The 20,380-nt window shown below is 52.4% G+C and overlaps 1 protein-coding gene across 1 annotated transcript in view; it reads right to left on the reverse strand.

The window, feature by feature from the left end:
- Positions 1-2,688: 2,688 nt before the first annotated feature.
- ESAM (endothelial cell adhesion molecule) overlaps positions 2,689-20,380 on the reverse strand; it is a 93,774-nt gene continuing 76,082 nt past the window's right edge. The window contains exons 3-7 of the mRNA XM_044997294.1: positions 17,609-17,822; positions 15,244-15,399; positions 9,228-9,350; positions 7,565-7,703; positions 2,689-5,341 (exon numbers count right to left, since the gene is read on the reverse strand). Coding sequence (XP_044853229.1) covers positions 4,882-5,341; positions 7,565-7,703; positions 9,228-9,350; positions 15,244-15,399; positions 17,609-17,822 — 1,092 coding nt within the window. The 3' untranslated portion in view covers positions 2,689-4,881. The remainder of the gene's footprint in view (positions 5,342-7,564; positions 7,704-9,227; positions 9,351-15,243; positions 15,400-17,608; positions 17,823-20,380) is intronic.

Genomic DNA, 20,380 nt, shown 5'->3' on the forward strand with positions numbered 1-20,380 from the left:
GGCTTGCTGCCGAAGGCTGCCTGACAGCCGCCCTCACAGTGACTGGCTCGCGACCCCCCGTGGCTTGCCACCCCAGGCACGTGCTTGCTGTGCTGGTGCCTGGAGCCGCCCCTGATGCAGATGTGGCATGGGGAGGTTTAAAGGTCCTGATGCTTAACAAACAGGTGAGGTCCTGTCTCTCCCTCCAAAAGCCAACAAGCTGAGAGAGGAGGCAGCAGGGCAGAGGGCAGAACAAAGAGCAGGGGTGGAATGAGTGGGAGAGGAACACAGGGCTGGGTCATCGAGTCCAACTGCTGCTACTCCAGGCCACCCTGCCGTATCGTCCCATTCACGAACTTATCAAACTCCAGCTTCAAACTAGGTAGGTGGTTTTTCCCCCACTGCTATTGAGAGCCTGTTCTAGAATCTCCATCCTCTGATGGTTAGAAACCTGCCTCGAATTTCCAGCCTCATTTTATTCCTGGCCAGTTTATCTCCATCGGTTTGGTTAGAGAAAGAAAGCAAGTGGGGAGTAGAGAGAGCGGATCAGAGTGTAACTGGAATGCTCCAGGAATGGAGAACGAATGATGGTTAACGAGAGGTCACAGGGTCAGACAGGTCAATGCGGACAAGAAGTCGTTGGACCATCCAAGACTGGCAAGTGCAGCTACTAGAGTTGGGCAAATGCTTCTTGATTAACAGCAGATTTGGCAAAAGCTGCATTTTTCAGGGCACTGAAATGGTTCACAATTTCTGCCTGAATTCAGAGAATAGTTTCGGTAAAAAAAAAAAAAAAAAAAAAGGAGATTTGCCAGGGCAGACCAGGAGGGTTTTCACCATTTCAACCAACCAGTTTTCACCATTTCAAAATCAAAAGGTTTTGACTTTTCATTTCAAAATGTTTCATTTGGAAATTGAGCTGCTATATTTAAACAACAAAAACAGGGGGGAAAACCACCCAAAAACTAACCCCAAGCCCATCTCATTTCAGGTTGAATGAAATGTTGTTCTGTTTGTTTTTTTTATTTGGGTGAGAAAACCTGAAAGGTTTCGGTTTGACACAAACCACATTTCTTCGGGGATTTTCTCGGGCTGGGCTCCAAACCGACACATCAATTATTGGCTCAGCTCTAGTTTCTCCCTCGTCTAGAGTTGCATCGATAACCCTGCAAACGAGGGACCTCCTCCTCTTTGGGGAGTGACGACGTTCTGGGCGTGTCACCCGCTCAGCGTTCCGGGGAGTGGCCTGGTAGCTAAGGCACTGGACTTAGGCACACAGGAGCAGCGTTCAATTCCCAGACCTGCCACGGACTCTCTGTACGACCATCATCCATTCACTTCTGCTCCCTGCGCCTTAGTTTTCCACATGGATAATGCAGCCCTAAGTATCAGTGTTGAGGGAATGAATCCATGTGCGGCTGTGAGGTGCTCAGACCCTGGTGACATACGGGCATCTGGAGAGATAGGAACCACTGTTCTCAATGGTGGCAGATGACAGAACAAGGAGCAATGGTCTCAAGCTGCAGTGGGGGAGGTCTAGGTTGGATATTAGGAAACACTATTTCACTAGGAGGGTGGTGAAGCACTGGAATGGGTTACCTAGGGAGGTGGTGGAATCTCCTTCCTTAGAGGTTTTTAAGGTCAGGCTTGACAAAGCCCTGGCTGGGATGATTTAGTTGGGGTTGGTCCTGCTTTGAGCAGGGGGTTGGACTAGATGACCTCCTGAGGTCTCTTCCAACCCTGAGATTCTATGATTCTATGATAAGATTTCCCCTCAGACTCTGTACAGCAATTTGCAGACTGTTTTCAAGAAGAATAGTGGATCAGAGGCCTGGCTTGGGCTAAGAAGAGCAATTCAGTTTGGTCCAAGCAGATAATTAGCTTTTCCTTCCCTCTGAGTGGCTGATAGGAGCCTTTTCCTATGTAACCCTTGTTCTATCCCCCTGGTATTACACTGAACAGTTCATCTTCCTTCTAGTGCTTAGAGGGGTGGCCAACCTGTGGCTCCGGAGCCACATGCGGCTCTTCAGAAGTTAACATGCGGCTCCTTGTATAGGCACCAACTCCGGGGCTGGAGCTACAGGCGCCAACTTTCCAATGTGCCGGGGGTGCTCACTGCTCAGCCCCTGGCTCTGCCACAGGCCCTGCCCCCACTCCACCCCTTTGCCTGCCATGCCCTCACTCCTCCCCTTCCCCCCTGCAAAGCCTCCTGCATGCCACAAAACAGCTGATCAGGTGCGGGGAGGGAGGAGGTGGCACTGCCGGTGGATGGGAGGCACTGGGAGCTGCTGACGTATTACTGTGGCTCTTTGGCAATGCACATCGGTAAATTCTGGCTCCTTCTCAGGCTCAGGTTGGCCACCCCTGGCTTAGACTCTCCAGGTTCTGTGGCTCCATAATTTGGTTCCAGCTATTCCTCCGTTCCTGCCAGCCCCTTATCTCTGAACTTTTCTCTCTTTGATTCAGACAACGCTGGTTTGTGGATGAAGTAGGACTGACGGCAGTTCATTTGCATTAGGTGCCTGATCTGGCTGGGGGAGCGGTGTTGCTAACATGGTCTATGCTGCTCTGTGGCAGCTACTAGCACAACGTTTGCATACAGCTTTGTTTACCTACAAAAAGAGCTAGCGAGAGGAGGTGGCAAAGATCTTGAGCCCTTCCTGTTTACCGCTTGCACCTCCTCCCGGAATCACAGCTAGCACGGCCCTATTTTAAATACAAAAACAGAAACACTTTTAATGATCACTTATGAAAAATATTACATTTTGAAATTGTACAGAAAAATAATCTTTCAGTCCCTCCCCATCGCACCCAACAGAAGGGTCTGATGGACATCTAGAAACAGCCAGCATGAGATGGATCAGAGGGGATACAGCCCAGGCTGGAAGTGTGGTTAGTATCTACAGGAATAAATTATGTGTTATCAAAAAAATAAAGTGAATACACAAGATTTAAGGAGTCCATTAAATAAACCAAAGTAATAATTGCACAGTATGAATTCAAATGCTGAAGGCGTCCTTAGAAATCAGTCGTTAGGATATTAGACTATAAGGTTATTCTAGAGTGCGACACGCAGGTTAGTAGCACATGCTCACAACCATTGCCTGGAGGGAAGCCGCGGAGGCCCTGTTCCCCGTGGCAGGGCAGGGCCTCGGGTTCAGGAGCCTGGGGGAATCTTTACAAAGTGCAGCTCCATGGAGAGTCCCAGCGGAGGACAACAGACCCCAGGGGAGACTCTGGCCTGCCTCCCAACACTTGGAACAGGCGGCTCTGGCGGCTGGAGCACTCAGAGAGCAGATGATGGGGTGGGGCTGGGTCCCTTGGCCTAGGCAGAACAGGATCTACGAGTGTCAGTCTGGGCAAGCAGAGCCCAACACCTACTAGCCACAGGGCTGCAGCTACAAGCCAGGGGCAGACCAGGAATGAGGGCAGGTCTTCACAGCAAGACCAGGGGGCAAAGCCCCCGAGTCCACACAGCCCTCCCAGCCAAGGCCCTGTGCCTCCACCAGCTGGTGACAGGGAAGGGGCACTCTTCCCCCCTGCCGACCCCATAGCCCAAGGGGACTCTCCACTATGTCACCTCTCCCCAGCAAGTCGCTTCAGACCCTGGGCTGCTGCTCCAAGCAAGGCGCAGGCCGACCGCCATCTTGTGGCTGGCATTCGCCAGCCGTGGGTAAACTCCCTCCAAGCACCAACAAGGTGGCACCCTGTGGGGTCGCATGCGGGAGGTCCCCTCCCAGCGACAAGGTGGAAGCAGAAGCTTGAATCCCACAGACATCATTGGCCGAGCAGTCCGGTCTCCCCGCAACTAGCAAGTGGATCTTTCAAGCCCTGTGGTGATGGCTCCCTCAAGCTGGAAATAACCAAGCCTGTGCTGGGGTCAGCCCAGCTGCAGCCCTGCCCTGTGCTAGCCCGAGGGAAGTTCTACCTGACGCTGAAATCTCTGGGATGGGTTCAGACCTTCTCATCTCAGCAGGGCTTTTCCTACAACAGCGGTTTTCAACCCTGGGGGCCCACAGACTATCGCGAAAGGTGACTATGAAACCAAAGCTCCGGATCCCAGAAAAGGCATTCCGTTTTTCCGATCAACCAAATGTATGTGAATACCCCCACCCACAGGTCAATCCCCGGAAGTGCTGCCGTCACCAGGCAAGCCCAGGGCCCTTTCTCACGTGGCGGCCAATGCCGTGCCAAGCACGGGCAACATTTACAGTTGAATTCTGTTCAGCCAGTTTGCAGTCTAAGACGTCTCTGGGAGGAGTCCGCGGACATAGGTGCCAGAACTACGGGGGCAAGGGGTGCTACTGCAGCCCCTGGCTTGACGTGGTTTCCATCATACACAGGGGTTACAGTTTGGTTCAATGGCTCTCAGCACCCCCCCACTGTACAAATTGTTCCAACACCTATATCCGCAGAACACAGGTTGAATTTCCAAAGGGGCCCGCACCTCCATCCGAAATTTGTTAGGGGTCCGCAGCTGAAAAAAGATTGAAAACCCCTGTCCTACAAGAAGCAGCGGGGGCTGAAGTCCACAGCAGGGAAGTAGCAACACCAAGAGCAGCGACATTTCTTCAGTAAACAGTCTGCAGGCCAGCGGCCTCCCCACACGGAGGGGACCTGGGCTGGCTCCTAGCCCTCAGGGGGAGTGGGCCAGGGCCGGAAGGCGTTTGGAAGGATAACACTGGAAGCTGGCAGAGTGTGTATCTGAGGAAGCCTGTCCGTGGGAAGCTCCCGCAGTCTGTGCGTGATGCCGTGTGCACGGCTCCCCCTCACATGCTCAGCCCTGATGCACAGGAGCTCGGAGGTGGCTTGGTCGCTATGTTTCCAGTCTGTTTTGCTTGGGATTAATGGCCATTTCCCCAGCCTCTCCAGCATACAGAGGGCACCCAAGCTGCTGGATGCTTACACCAGGGACCCTGCTTGGCTCTGGGCAGGCACCATGACTGGCACCGCACCCATTCTGGTAAGGGTAGAGGTGGATAGCCCTTGAGGGACAGTGGGCTCCTGCCGGGGGGCCTGCGGCTGTGCACCGTTTGTCCTATGCAGAGTGTTCCTGTTGCTTGGCACCGTGCTCGGGTAATGGCTACCGTTCATTCCTGGCGGGAAATAGAGGGGCAGGCTCTGGCTGGACAAGCTGGGAGTGGGTGTCAGGGTTCTGCTCCTCGGGTGGTTATAGGGAGGTCTGTAGCCCACTGTGCTGCCGGCGGCGGTGGTGATGGAGGCTGTGTCTGAAGCAGGCTTGGACGGGTACAGTTTGTGGTCTCGGGTGGTGTGCACGGACGACAAGGTACCATTTTTGGAGACAATGTCAGAACTGGAACTTTTACCCCAAGGTGTCGTCTTTGGAGCCACAGCATCTTCCCTGAAAAGGAAAGCGGAGATGGAGTCAGCGCCGGGAGCCAGCGACAGCAGACAGGGTCTCTGTGTATTCACATTCCCTGCTGGCCTCACTCCTAACCATGGAAGGAGCCGAGCATTACTGGAAACTAGACCTGAGACTTAAAGTACCAACACGCCTCCCAGAAAACGCTCCAAACGGGCCATTCCACCAACAGGGAACCTACAAGCAGATGGCAAATGACTGGCAAGCGTTGGGTCCAGTGATCCTGAGCAGAGGCTGCCTGCAGACTGGACTGCTGGGCGTTTGGACTCTGAATATTTGATTCTGATAACAAATTACATTAAAAGCCATCTAAGGGACATTAAGATTGTAAAGTCAAAGCACTCAAAGTTGGGAAATTTTCGACTGAAGGCTGCCCATGCAACCTAAAAGTTAACCTTTACATCCATGGCACAGACCTCTACCACCCCAGCTCACAGAGCAACCGGTAGCAGTAGTTGGCTGTTATCCTCTATGTAGAGCAAGCACCAGAGAGTGATGAGAGACTTTGCCAGCAGGTTTCCCAGCTATTTTCGGGCAGCAGAGGAATATAGAGACTCAGGACTCTCAGGTTCAATTCCAAGCTCTGGGGGGAGTGTTCCCTAGTGGTTACAGACCCAGCTACCCTCACCCTGTCTGTCCTCCTCCCTCTCTGTTGCCCTGCATTGTCTCCTGAATCCCTCTGCTTCTGCCCCACTCTGGGCTCTTGCCCCTCTTTTCCTCATGGCTCCTCCAACTTTCCTCTCCCCATATCCTGCCCCCACCCCCTCCCAGCATTCCAGTCAAGCCGGTTCCTCCCTTTCCTTCTTGCTGCTTGGGTGCCAGTGAGGGAGGATGGGACTGATTACACAGGGGAGACAGGCCATCTGCTCTCAGCTCCTGTGCCCAAATTGCTGCAAGCCCTGGGAGCAGGGGCACTTGCAAAGAAAATCTTGCTCAGCCCCTGCAGCCCCAGGATGGAGCATGCTCAGTTGCTCTGTGCACATGGGACGGTGCATGTGAAATGTGCTCACACGTGAGAACTGTGAGGGGATGGAGCATGCTCAGTGCAGATGGAATCTTCGGTGACATTAGCTGGTAAACTAAGAACTTTACTAAGCATGTGCAAACTGAGGTTTTTCAAAGGCTCATCAGTTGGCCAAATTTAGGTAAATTTTCATAGGAACAGCAAAAGGCACATGCTTGACATCAGAGTGACCCCCAGGCCAAATTTCAACCCCCTGCGCTAAAGCATGGAGGCACTGGAGCTTTTTAACTGAAAGGTTGTAAGAATTTTTTTTTAATGGCCAAAACAATGTATTTTTCCCTAATCTCATTCTCAGAAATGGCTGAATTATTTTGGTTGGAACACAATTCAGCCTGAGGCAAACACCTGTCCTAGAAAAGTTCAGCCTACATGGTTAAAGTTTCCCATAGTTACATGCAACTGAAAACAGAGTCTTATAATGGAAAGTGTCAGGTAACCTTAACTATGAGCAGAGCTACTAGCAGTATTCATAGATTCCAAGGCCAGAAGGGACCTTTGTGATCATCTCGTCTGACCTCCTGGATAGCACAGGCCAGAGACCGGCCCCAAAATATTTCCTAGAGCAGAGTTTATAGAGAAACATCCCATCTTGATTTAAAATTGTCAGTGATGGAGACTCCACCACAACCCTTGGAAAATTGTTCCAATGGTTAATTACCCTCACTGTTAAAAATTGACACCTTATTTCCAATCTGAAATTTGTCTAGCTTCTTTGCTAGACAGAAGAGCCCATTATTAAATATTTGTTCCCTTTGTAGGTACTTATAGTCTGTAATCAAGTCACCTCAATCATCTTTGTTAGGCTAAATTCTTCTGTTTTTTAACCTTTAGGTGTCTGTTTTCAAGCTTTTCTCCTCATTCCAGAGGGCTAGAAACATTTTTTACATGAAAGACGAGAGTCTCTCAATAATTGCATGACTCTGGGAGCTGGGGCTTTATTACAAACACCAAATAGCACAGGGCTCCTGAGAGTTGGCAACCCTGTAACAGCAGCCCCAGCCTCAAAGCGAATGGTGGTTTTGTGCCCATGATGCCTTTCCGGCAGTTAACACTCATCTTCCCTTCCAGCAGGGTGGGTCTGACCATGCAGCTCTGTGACCAGCTGTCAAGAGGCCACAGAGGGACTGCATCTGGGATGTTTCACGTGGGCTTTTGCCAAGCAATGTGGGGATTCTCACTTGATCTCGTTGGCCAGTTCCTCCTGCGTGTCTTTCTTTTTCTTTCGATAGACGAACATTTGGAGAACAAACAAGATAATTAAGCCGACTCCAATGAGAGACCCCACCACGGCTCCGGCGATCACGGCTGCACTGAGCGCTACAGAGAACGAGAGAGAGAAAGAGAGCTTAGAGAGAGGAACGCCAGGGCCAGAGATATGCAACACTCAAGTCAGCGTGAGAGGGGCTGGCCTGGCTGGCTTCTGCACAGCAAAGCTGGGCTTCTCCCACTTGTTTTGGAATGGGGGAAGGAGAAGTGGTGGGGACAGCCCATTGATTCAGGAGTGGGGCCGCCCCACGGTACAGAAATCCCCTTCCTTGATGTCCTCCAGGATCCTATTCACCATTGCTGCCATCTGTGCAGCGTGCTGCTAGCGGTAACAGTGTTCATTAAGGCTACGATTTAGTCACGGAGGTCACGGATTCCGTGACTTTACTGGACCTCCGTGACTTCTAGGACTTCAGGAGGAGCAGTGGCATAGCCAGGTGGAGGGAACAGGGGGAGCGATCGAAAAAAAAAGGTGCCACCCGCTGCGGCGCTTTTACTCATCTGGCGGTGGGCCCTTCACTCGCTCCGAGTGTCTTCGGCGGCACTGAAGGACCCGCTGCCGAAATACTGCCGAAGACCCACGGAGCGAGTGAAGGTCCCGCCGCCGAAGTGCCACCCTGCGGTGAGTAAAAGCGCCGCAGCGGGTGGCGACTTTTTTTTTTTGGATCGCTCCCCCCGTTCCCGCCAGGTGAGTAAAAATTAAAAAGGCGCCAAGAAATTGTGCTCTGTGGGGGAGCGGCCACTGCCTCGTTTCCCCCCGCCCCCCAGCCACGCTACTGAGGAGGCGGCAGGGACTGCAACTGGGGCTGGCTGGAACCAGGACCGTGCAGCTCCAGCCCCGTGGCTTCCACCAGTGGCTGCGGCTGGGCGCTCCAGCCCCGCAGCGTCCCTGGCTGGGCGGGGCTGTGGGTGGGGCCATGCGCCCCAGCCCTGCGGCTTTCACCTGGGGCTGCAGCGTGCGGTTTCCAAGGGCCACCCCCCACAGCCATGGCTTGGCGGGGGCTGCAGTGGGGGCTGGGCACCCCTGTCCTGCGGCTGGGCCTGCTCTGGAGCGGGGGCTGCGTGCCCCCCCTTGGCTGCGCTCCCTGCTGCAGTTACTGGAGTCGAGGCTGTTCGCCCTGCCATGACGGGGGGCTTGGCCTGTCAGTCTCCCGCCCCCGTGGGACTCCATTCCTCTCCCCTACCTAGCCCTGCTCTGCCCCCTGTTATTTGTAGTAAAGCAAAGGACAAGTCACGGCCTCCGTGAATTTTTGTTTATTACCCGTGACCTGTTCATGACTTTTGCTAAAAATAACTGTGAAAAAAGTCTTAGCCTTATTAATAATCCCCCAATCTTGTACATAGTTCACGCACTCCAGGTCTGCAGCAACATTTCCCAGGTCACAAGTACATCGCATCCCTTCGGAGCGGACTGGAATCCCTCAGCTGTTCCCAGGCTCCTCCCTTCCTGGGGCTAACTCTCCCTTCCAAGGATCTAGGTCACTTCATGCATTAAACGGCAGGTCTAATGGCCACGTCCCCACCCCCACCAAGGCTCCAGAAGTGAAGTGCCTGCTGCTCAGGGAGCGTACTCACGTGAATTCACCTCCAGGGTGATGTTGCACTTGGAACTGCCAGCTACGTTTGCTGCCATACAGACGTACGTCCCAGACATCTCCTTGGAGAGGTTTGTTAGCATCAGGGTCCCTCTCGTGAGGTCTGCAAAATTCACAAAGAAGAACAAGAGATCCGGAGAGTCTAAATCACCGTTCAATGACATTTCATCCCACCTGCCAATGGGGTGCAAGAGGCGCAAGTGTATTAAAGCCACCAGCTGGGAGGCTGGCATCTCTAAAAGGGCAGAGTTAAGGTTAGGGGTTTGTTACAGGAGTGGGTGGGTGAGATTCTGTGGCCTGCATTGTGCAGGAGGTCAGACTAGATGATCATAATGGTCCCTTCTGACCTTAAAGTCTATGAGGTTGCGATGTGGTGTGCAGTAGCTGTCACAGTGGTACAGCATGCGTGTGGGTGAAGGAGGAGAGGGGATGGACTGTTAAGTGGCTTAACATTATAGTGCTTTGCGTTTGTGGTTCTGAGACAGGTGTAGGGCAACCTTCGCTGCTTCACACTGAAATGGTGCGTGTGTAAATGTATTATACTGGAGTTCAGCCATTTTCATAAAGTGACATTATTGAACAGCACAATAAAATAAACTCCCCGTTTGCCGCTTGCATGCCCAACACTCTGGCTCACTGACCAAAACAACCCCCGTTTATTACGGCACCGCACAATATTTAAAGCTTTTAAATGAGTAAACCCTAAACCCTTCTGCCCCTGCTTCGAGAGCCCTGCTCCTAACACAGCAGCGAGGACCACGCTGTTCACAAGGGAATGCTTTGGCAAAGAGGTGCTGTTTGAAGGTTAATCCCCCGTGCTGTTGCCTCTCTGATGACTGCAGTATTCTGTGACCCAGAGCTCAGGGTGTGAGAAAGAGAGAGACTGTCTGTATCACAGGTGTAGGTGCTTCTATGGGGGTGGAGCTTGTGGCAAGAAAGGTCAGAAATTTAATCCCCTTTCGAAAGGATTGTTGAAACAAAGAGCGCGCTGTGTCCCTTCCCAGTGAAGAAGGGACGTTTAGCCCACTTTACCCACAGCTGCAGGCGCTTGTAGCCTTGATAGCAAACCAGTGAAAGTGTCCAGCTGCGTACGTTCCTCACACCGCTGGGTTTCTTTTAAGAGAGATGTTCTCTGAACCATGCGGGGGTTGTTTTCCACAAATCCTGCCCATTGCCAGCTTGGCATAAGAAGAGACGGCACTTGCAGGGCCCCCGTGTTGCCTTTCCGTCACTGCGGCAGAACCCAAAGCGGCACCCGCATTGCTGACGCAGCCTGTTTGACGCGACACGTATCGGTGTAAGCCTCGGGGCAGCCTCGGAACACAGCACTGGGGATCACAGGCTCAGCGGAGGGTTTAACCCTCACCAGAGCTTTGGAAAGGAGCTGCTCAGTGGCAGCTATTGTCTGCTGCTGGAAACAGGCTGCAGCAGCAAGTGCCAGCCCGGCGAACAGCCATTCACCCAGAACAAACCTTCCAGCAAATGGCTGCACCCAGGGTGCTCCTTAGCTTCCCATCTGCTCCAGTACAGAGCACAATCAGAAAAGGCAACATCCCCAGTCAGTAACCAGAGCCAGCTGCCAAGGCAAGACCCTCCCTGCCAGCATCAAGGGAGACTGAACCAGGGCCCTTCACTCTACAGTCTGACACGGCCCAAGCCTACTGGCCTTTAGCACTTGCAAGCAAGCCTATTTATTCTGCCAGGTTTTTGCGGGGAAGACGGGAGGGGCAGAAAGGAGGTATCAGTCTGGGGTGGGGAGTAATACTCCAGTGGCATAGTGATTTCTCAGGGGGTGAATGGCTCCATTAACTGAACGGCACAGTAGCACATTTCTGTTGGCCTCCTTAGGTTTGCAGGCTTTGTATTAAGTTTATGGTACACACGTGTCAGCTGCAGGGTTTATTTAGATTTTTGCGTGTGCCTAAAGCCGCAGACTGCAGTTGCCAGATGGGTTTGGCACCATGGTTAAACTCAGATTCTAACCAGGGCCATGAGATCGGAGCCCTACCACCAGCAGCCTCCAGCTGTTCAGCTCTCGCTATGTCCACACTGCAATTAAAGGCGTGACTGCTGCACACGGAGCCACACCGGCGCTAGCTTTGATCTCGCTAGCTCGGGAACCATAAACACAAGTGGCAGGGCGGGCTGTCCACGCCCACCCGGGCCCTGGGTATGTACTCGAGTGGCTAGCCCATGCTGCCACAGCTTCGCTGTCATTGGCATCTGAAGTAGTTGGATCAAAACTAGACTGGGTCCGTCTACACTGACTGCAGTGAAGACAAGCTCCTAAGGTCTCATTGGCTAATCTCAGTGCTGTGTGGAGTTATGCAGTGAGAAACCTAGGGGAGTCTGAGCAGCGCCCATAGAGGGGACAGGACAGCGCCAACCACCCTGGAGCCCACAAAGGCAGATCGTGCCACACTCTGCCCCATGCAGAAACCTTAGGGATCAGCAAAGGCCTGGCTAGTGGTGACTAGCCAGGGGCACGAAGGCTGTGCCAGGGGACACCCCTCCCTCCACCTCCCCTCGCTTTATACTGCACTCAGCACGTTATTAAGCTACACTTACACCAGCGACACTGTTTCCATAGTAACTAATGTATTTCAAAGTGGAAAAGTGGAAGGGGTCTGAGCGGGAGGGAGGACAAAAAAGGACCCACAGAAAACCGATTGCACAATCGCCACAGGTCACAATCGCCTGGCAGCAAGAGATTACACCTGCGTATCCTCCTCAGACCTGTGCTGACTGGGGCTCTGCCGACTGTAGAGCAGCCCACAGGGTACGTACACACAGAGGGTACAGCTTTGCAAAGAGCCGAAGGGTACGGCTACCGCACACATTCAGGTGCGCCTGTCATGTGGCAGGCACACCCATGTCCGCTTGAATCTAGCGAGCGCAAGGAAGGGGAACAGCATGGACCCCGAGTAGATACCCAGCAACCCGAGTAGTGACACAGAGTGGGTTGGTATGGAGGCAGCTAGGCCAGGCTGAAGCCTGTGCCACCGCACCTTCACTACCATGGTTATTGGGGCTAGCTGGATTACAGCTGGCACAGGTCTGCCAACCCAGGCAGCAATCACAGCTTCCTGCGCAGGGCAGGCGGACCCTGAGTGACTTGAAAATTTCACACCTTCCCCACCCCCGGCAATGTCCCCTCCCCTCGTCACACTTCACAAATTAAAAGCCAGTGCCCGTCTCCCCTCTGTTCATACAGCACCTAGCGCCACAGGCTCTGAGCCTGATGGGGGTCCCTGAGGACTGCGGTAATAATGAATAATGCTAGTGATGAAGACCCTGATGGGAAGCTGGCTGATGACCTGCTGGATGAGTTACCCAGGGTTCTAACACACACACACACATATATATATATATATATATATATATATGTGGAGATATACCTATCTCATAGAGCTGGAAGGGATCCTGAAAAGTCATCCAGTCCAGCTCCCTGCCTTCACTAGCAGGACCAAGTACTGATTTTGCCCCAGATCCCTAAGTGGTCCCCTCAAGGACTGAGCTCACAACCCTGGGTTTAGCAGGCCAATGCTCAAACCACTGAGCTATCACCCACGAGTCTCTGGGAGCCATCCGAGCCGTTCAGCTATTCTTCCCGAGAGGCTGGGAATAGAGGAAACATTCCGCAGCAGAGCCTTGGCATCAGGAGCCCAACTCTTCCCAGTCCCAATCCCACCAGCTCCAGGGGAGTTATGCTAGCGATGCATTTGGCACCCGATATTTGTTCCCTGTGCACCAATCTGGTAGCCTGATGGTTTGTGCCAAGCACTGGCACGTGTAACGCCCCTGCAAAGCAGTGTGTGTGTGGCGGGAGGCCGCTTAGCCTCCATTGCTGTTTGCAGGTAAGCAGACGTGAGGAGGGGAAGATCCCTACAAGCAACCCACCCTCTTAGCTCGTCTTAGAGCCCAGCCGGGGGCAGGCACAAGAGATAGGAAGTGGCAGCGAATACTGAGGCCCAGGGAAGTGTCCTAGGACAGGCCCCACCTACAGGGCCGAGATGCTACAAGTCAGGAGGTAGTAAAGGAAAAGAAAAGCCGAGAAACAGCTCATGTGCCGTGGCTGAAAAACTGGACATCAGTAAAAATAAACTGAGCAGGTTTTGCAGAGCCAGGCGCCGTGTGAAGCAGCAATGGAGGAATGCGTGTATTGCAAGACAGCTGTGAAATGTCAGAAGCTCTGTTGTCAACTGGAATGACACTCATCCCGGAGGTCAGGCAAAGCGTCCCCAACCCTCTCGGCCATCGTAACAAGAGAAGCATAATCAGGGCTGCCAAGAGCAGGTTCGAGTCCCGGTGAAAAAAAATTTTGGGCCCCCCCAGCAAGGGTGGACGGGCTAAACAGTGCCGATGAAGCCGGGTCCCCTTCCGGACCGCCAGGCCCCGGTAATTTGTACCAGCTTCCCCCCTTCTCGTCAGCCCTGAGCATAATTAGCGTAACTTTGGCCAGGCGGTTAGTGTAAGGCTGATGGTGGCAGGAGAGCCAGAGACAACTGATGCGTGCAAGGGGTTGTGACGAATGTTGTTACCTGCCAAAATTGTTACTGTGCTCGAAACTATGTAGAGAGACAAGGTGGGTGAAGTAATATCTTTTACTGGACCAACTTCTGTTGGTGAGAGAGAAAGATGCTTGGTCCAATAAAAGCTATTACCTCACCCACCTGGTCTTTGTAATATCCTGGGACTGACACATCTATAACCACCAGGTAGGACAGTGATTCTTCAAGAACCTGACTGGGAGTGAGGACTTCACAGAGGTATTAGCTTAATGGATACGGAAATGCTTGGAGATCCTTCGGTGAAATGAGCTATTGAGTGCACATGTTGTATTCTCCTCCTAGCCTGACTCAGGAGTCACACCCGTACCTGTAACTTTCCATGAGCATATTAAAATAAGTTCTTAGAGAGGCCCAAGCTAACCCCCACATCCAACCTCGGGAGGTCATCTAGTCCAACCCCCTGCTCAAAGCAGGACCAGTCCCCAAGTAAATCATCCCAGCCAGGGCTTCGTCAAGCCTGACCTTAAAAACCTCTAAGGAAGGAGATTCCACCACCTCCCTAGGTAACCCATTCCAGTGCTTCATAGACAGGGGAAAGGAAGGGTGGGGAGCTGAAGCCAGAGACATTCAATGACTTGCCCCACAGCCACTCAAAGTCGGTGACAGAGCTGGGAATTCAACCCAGATCTCCCTCCTCCCAGTCCCTGACTTAACCGCAATGCCACCCTTCCCCTCTGTTATACAGTCACTACCCTTCTGAACCAGGGTCCCTGTAAGGAACACACGTGACTTCCAGCAAGGCAGAGAGAGAAGGGAGGATCAAATCAAAGAAGGGAGTTTGAAAGATTCCATCTGCGACCGAGTTAGGACTCCCTGGCCTTTTCTCCACCCCTCTGCAGCTCTGGATGTGGCAGCGCGTGAAGTTCCCACGCAAATCCCCTGACTCCGTGTGCTCAGAACAGTCACCTCCCTGGGCTGCCGTTTTCCATGCTCGGGCTCTGCCCAAATGGGGATTTTTTTAGCTTGAGAATTCAACCCAGCGAGGTCCAGCCATTTCAGAGCTTGTGGGAGGGAGAGAGAGTCAGACTGAACACAGTGTTCTCCCCAAGCGGTGGGAATGTTAAACTGCAGAGCCGCCAGATGCACATTCCCCCAGGTGGCTGGCCCAGCTGGGTAGGAATGGAGCCGGGTGCGCACACACAATAGAACACACCCATTAGTTTAATGCTACAACGTTACCCCCGGTGCCTGGCACACGTGTGCAGCTGTTTGATAGCACGGAATGCCTGGTCCATGGACCTGCTCCAAACTGGCCACAAGCCAGGCAAATGCCACAGGGGAAGCCAGTGCCTGCTGATAATGATCCTCCTCCCCCTTCTCCCACATTGCCCCAGCCGCTCAGACCCCTTGGTGAGAGCATCAGGGTTTCCTGCCTGCAGCCCGTCAGTGCCAGGATCCTGGTGCACTCAGGGTTGGGATTCCTACCTTGGGCGGGTGCGAAGAAGACCTGGGTGTTGGGGGCGGTGCGCTGCCAGGTGTACTTGGGGCTGGGTTTGCTGAAGGAGGACTTGCAGCTCATGGTGACGTTGCCCCCAAGGTAGGGTTTCCCATGGATCTGGCACATCGGGGGGGATGGAGGAACTGGAGAGAGCAGGAGGAGAAGACGGGTTAGTGCCTTTGGAATGTGGACATTATAGGGCCTAGTTCCAGCGGGAACTTGCAAAAAGAAACAGCGCCATCTATTGGCCACAGGCAGCACGGAACAAATCCATACTTGAAATCCAGAGCAGTCAGGTAAGCTTGAAACCTGCACCCTCACTTTCCTAGCCCTGGCTCTGCTGCCAACGCTGTAGAGAAATCCCTCATCAGCTGTTATTGTGAACAACCCAGGAAAGCGCTCCGGCTCCAGATGGATCTGCAATGCCCAGTAAATGGTTCGTTTCCCTAAAGCACCAATGCAACCACACAGCACAGCACCTGCAGTATCCCGTGTTCCAATGGTAGGTTTACTGCACTGAAACCAACTTCTTATCTGGTCAGGTTAGAGGTGTCTTGCTGTGCCAGGCTGAAGGGCAGCAGCAGCCAGATCCTGAGAGCTGTCAGCAGACAACAGCAGGGGATGGAGTTGTGCTGAGGTTCCATTTAAATGTTTATTTCTGATCTTTCAAGACTTCCCACACATTCAGTATTGCTACGGTTCAAGATTTATGCCAGGCCCTAGTGCCACAATGCAACAAGCCACTCAGTTAACTAGAATGAGAGACATGCTTCTAAATCCCCTAGGCTGTTTGGAAAGTCTCAGTTACAACATCAGAACACAGGCATTGCCAGACTGGATCAGACCCAAGGTCCATCGAGCCCAGTATCCTGTCTGACAGTGGCAGAGGATGATGCAAGAACTGCACAGCATGATGATGTGCTGTGATCTGCCCCTACATTAGGCCTCATCCGGATCGCTAGCAATCAGAGACCAGCCCAAGCCCTGAGGCAGGAGGTTTAATGCCCTCCCAAAAAACTTCTTGGCATTAACTTCTAGGTGACCATATAAATGGCCAATCTCTCTTTGATTCTTGTTCAATTCTTGGTGTCAATGCCATGCTGTTCCAACAGCTAATTATGCACTGAGTGAAAAAGTATTTGCTTTTATCAGTTTTGAATTTGCCACCTTTAAATTAGTTACCGTCCCTTTATTTGTGTAGGAGAACAGAAGCTCTCAATGTACCTTCTCTAGACTAGTCATTATTCAATAGACTTTCCGTGTCCCTCCCTTATTCATCTCCCTTCTAAAATAATCCCAAAATTCAGTTTCTCTTTATAGTGTTTGTCCAGTCCTGTCCCATTCTCTGAACCACCTCCAGCTTTGCAATATCCTGCGCACAAAGCACCCAGCTGCTCTACTGATTGCTATAATGACATTATATCATCTTCCAAATTATTTTCCATCCCTTTCCTTACATCTCGTTTGCTTTTTGATTGCAGCTGTGCATTGAGCAGAGGCTCCATTGAGCTATCTGCAGAGATGCTCAGGTCCCTTTTCTGAGTTGATGCAGGTAATTGAGAACCCTGTAAGATGTACAAATAGCTTACATTTCTCCCTCGAATTTAGTACCATTAAATTTCATGTGATCATAGAAGATTAGGGTTGGAAGGGACCTCAGAAGGTCATCTAGTCCAACCCCCTGCTCAAAGCAGGACCAAATCCCCAGACAGATTTTTATCCCAGTTCCCTAAATGGCCCCCCTCAAGGATTGAACTCACAACCCTGGGTTTAGCAGGCCAATGCTCAAACCACTGAGCTATCCCTTCCCCTAAGCTTGGTTTGGTCTCTGAGATGTCTCGCAATCCTTTATGGTCCTGAACAACCCAAATAACTGTCATCTTCAAATTTCGCTGCCTTACTGCTCCCCACACCTTCACTTTCTGGATCACCAGTAATCAATCCGGGACCTAGCGTATCACCTTGAGGCACTCGCTCTTTACCTTCGGTCATGAGGTTTTATGTTAGTGCATTGGGCTATGGGATGTGACCATGACAAGAGACCCTATCCAGTTCTCCTTTTTACACTGCACTCATTACCGTGGTAACTGACTGTCTCTGTGGTCCAGACCACAACCCTCAGCTTCTGGACAATTAAACTCAAGTCTGTTACAGGAACAGTTTTTAATCTTTCATCTCTCCCGTCCCCCACAGCAGCCAGCTGATGCCCACTGCAAGTGGTGCTGTCACAGACTGCCCAGCATGGAGCTGCACATCCCATTTGGGCCCACCCTGGTGCCTTGCATCAGCCCTCACAGCCCCAAAAGGGCACATCCAGGGCTGGGAGGGAGAGCGCGAGGACCCAGAACTTACCCAGAACGGTGAGGTTGATGAGTCCAATATTTTTCCCGTTGATGGTCTCTTCGTCCAGAATGTTGACCGTGCACATATATTCGCCAGAATCCATTTCCTGGGTGTTGTTAATGGCAATGGAAATGTTGAAGAAAGGCATGGGGTACACAAAGCCAGTCCGGTTCTTCAGGTACGTCTCCGGCACTTTCACTGTCCCGTCCATGTACGTCAGTATCTGACAAGAGACAGAAGAGAAAACAATGCACCTGGAAGTCCTGCAGCTGTCAGGGGACAAATGAGTGGCGCAAGGGAGCTGCTTTGGCTTCAAGAGGCACATCTCCAGATTGCATCAGAACCACTAACAGCCTGGGCCAGTGGGTGTCAATCCTCACGATCGATCCCTCTGTGGATTAGGGCTTGGAAAGCCCGCAATAAAACACGAGAGGAGCAACGAAGAGCAACAAGCATGACCCCCGGAGGAGAGGGTAAGGAATGGCGGAGAGACTAAGGGAGCTGGGAAAGAGGAGACGCTGGGACGGGGCGGATGAGGACACCGAATACTTTCCAGGGATCAGCGGAGCTGAGAGAGGGCAGGACGAAGAGTAAAGATGGGAAGCTGAGGATACACAGCATGTAACAGAACATCCAGACGCTCCCCAGAGTGCGGCGCTACCAAGGTTCCAGTGAAACAGGACACTAGGGGGAGAGAGAAGTGGGCCAGGGAGAAAAGGCTTCTGGAAACAGGAGCGGTGCAGAGATTCAGGGAGGCTGTCCCAGAGAGTGGCAGGAGCTGCAGGGAAGAAGGATGTCACCCCCATCATGGGAAGCCCAGTGCGAGGTCAGAGGAGGGAGTGAGTGAGAAGATGCAGTAGGTCACCTGGGCTTTAAACCAAGGAGGGGCTGGATCTCGCCATGAGCGTGTAGTGACACAGAGGATGGAGTCACACGATTTTCACACGAGAGAAGGTGGGCACAGCAGGAGCATTTTGCACATGCTGGCCTCTGGAGAGCTGGTACGTGGGGAAGCCAGCGAAAGGAGCTCCTGGGAGAGGAAAGCTAGCAGGAGACACAGCAGCGGTGGGGCTGAGGCAGATGCACAGAAGTGATGGTGGAGTAAATTTAAGAGCCACGACAACTATGGCACAGACTCCCCGAAGGTGGTGCCAGCGGCTAAGCCACCATCACTGCAGAGCCCCGCGCAGGCCTGGCTGGTGAGCAGCATGGCAGAGTGCAGGATGGAGCAGGAGCTACGCCTCTAACAAGCGAGGCCTGAGCTTAGGTGAGGGCAGAAGGAAAACGGGAGTAGAGAGGAGCTGGGGGACAAAGCAGTTTCTGCTGGACTTCAAAGGACTCAGACCCGTGACGGACGGGATCCGGAGACCCCAGAGCTACCAACACCACTCATGGGACTGAGCCATTTCAACCAAACCGTCCCGCTGGATGAGCGAGAGCTCTCCTCTCTCAGTGCATGGGAAGGAGTCACGATCAAGGCTCGGCAGTTCATGGGCTCCTGCAGCCTGTTCCCCACCTGACGCGGTAACAGTCTGGCACCTCACAGCGATGATGCTGGGTTGCTGTGGGGGTGGCAGGACTGTCACAGGGACGGAGGAGTAGACACCGAGACTAGATGGGCTCTTGAATCTAAACAAAAGCAGAATAGCTGCCTAGACATTGGCACCATAACGTCACAGCTTTTCCTCCAACAGTCCCAAGGTGAGGATGCTGCTCTGGACCAATGTGACACTCGCCTGTGCAGGTACTGTTGGGTCACCACAGATTTAACCAGCCAGACCATCAAATATTTGACTATTGTTGTCCACAGGTCAACCTACACTACAATGTGTGGCAAGTTCTGTTCTCGGGACTGGTGACTTAGCCATGAAACGCACTGTGGGGTTGGTGCCGAACCAAGATTTCATAAAAAAAACCCAGCAATCAAACTTTGGAAGCATCCATATATTTCTTGGCTTAGGGGGCCTTTCTAGCTTCTGAGTTGCTTTACTTTTCTAGCTCTTGGTTCATAAAGAGCCAGTGCTGCTGTTCTCGTGACTTTTTAGTTAAACATAGTGGTTCTGACACCATCCCTCCCCCTTTTTATAGGAGTGACCCAAGTGAGGATAGGGGTCAAACTGGAAAAAAAAGTGGTAAAACTCTGCCAAGCTCCACCCACATTATTCAATATCAGCCCCCGCTGAGTCACTGCTGATGACTGAGTCCTCACAAACAAGCTCCCAAGTTAGTGATGATCTGTGACCCTTCCTCTCCTTTCCGACAAAAGGAATGAAATAGTTAACCATGGTGACCATTAAATCCGCATCGCTGGGCACTGAGTTAACCCTGCACGGGTACTGAGGTGACAATTCCTAGGTTCTCTGCAGACATCTCTGCATCAGTCACACCGGCGTCACATCAGAGGCAAATAGCATCCTCCGTCTCTGAGTCACGCTTTCTTTACTTATTACACACAAGACATGTGTTAAAAAGAACATTACAGTTGCAAAGTCAAGAGCCCAGGAGTTAGGAAATGCCAGAACGAAGGCTGCCCATGCACAACGGAGCAAACCTTCAAATTCTGAACACTCACCAGGAATCCACAGATAACAAAATTCAGAGACGTCTGTGGGACAAAACCTGGTGACGTACGTCACAGCAGATCTCTGGCTGCCAGGGACTGTGCCCAAGCAGAGACGAACGTATTGCCTCCGCTCTAGGACCGGCGGCTCTGGGAGTGAGGGAGGTTGACTCTCTAGAAGGCGAACCCTCGGACAACACTAGGAACCCTCAGTGCGCCAT

This window comes from Mauremys mutica, chromosome 22 (genome assembly GCF_020497125.1).
Source record: "Mauremys mutica isolate MM-2020 ecotype Southern chromosome 22, ASM2049712v1, whole genome shotgun sequence".
Classification (NCBI taxonomy): domain Eukaryota; kingdom Metazoa; phylum Chordata; order Testudines; family Geoemydidae; genus Mauremys; species Mauremys mutica.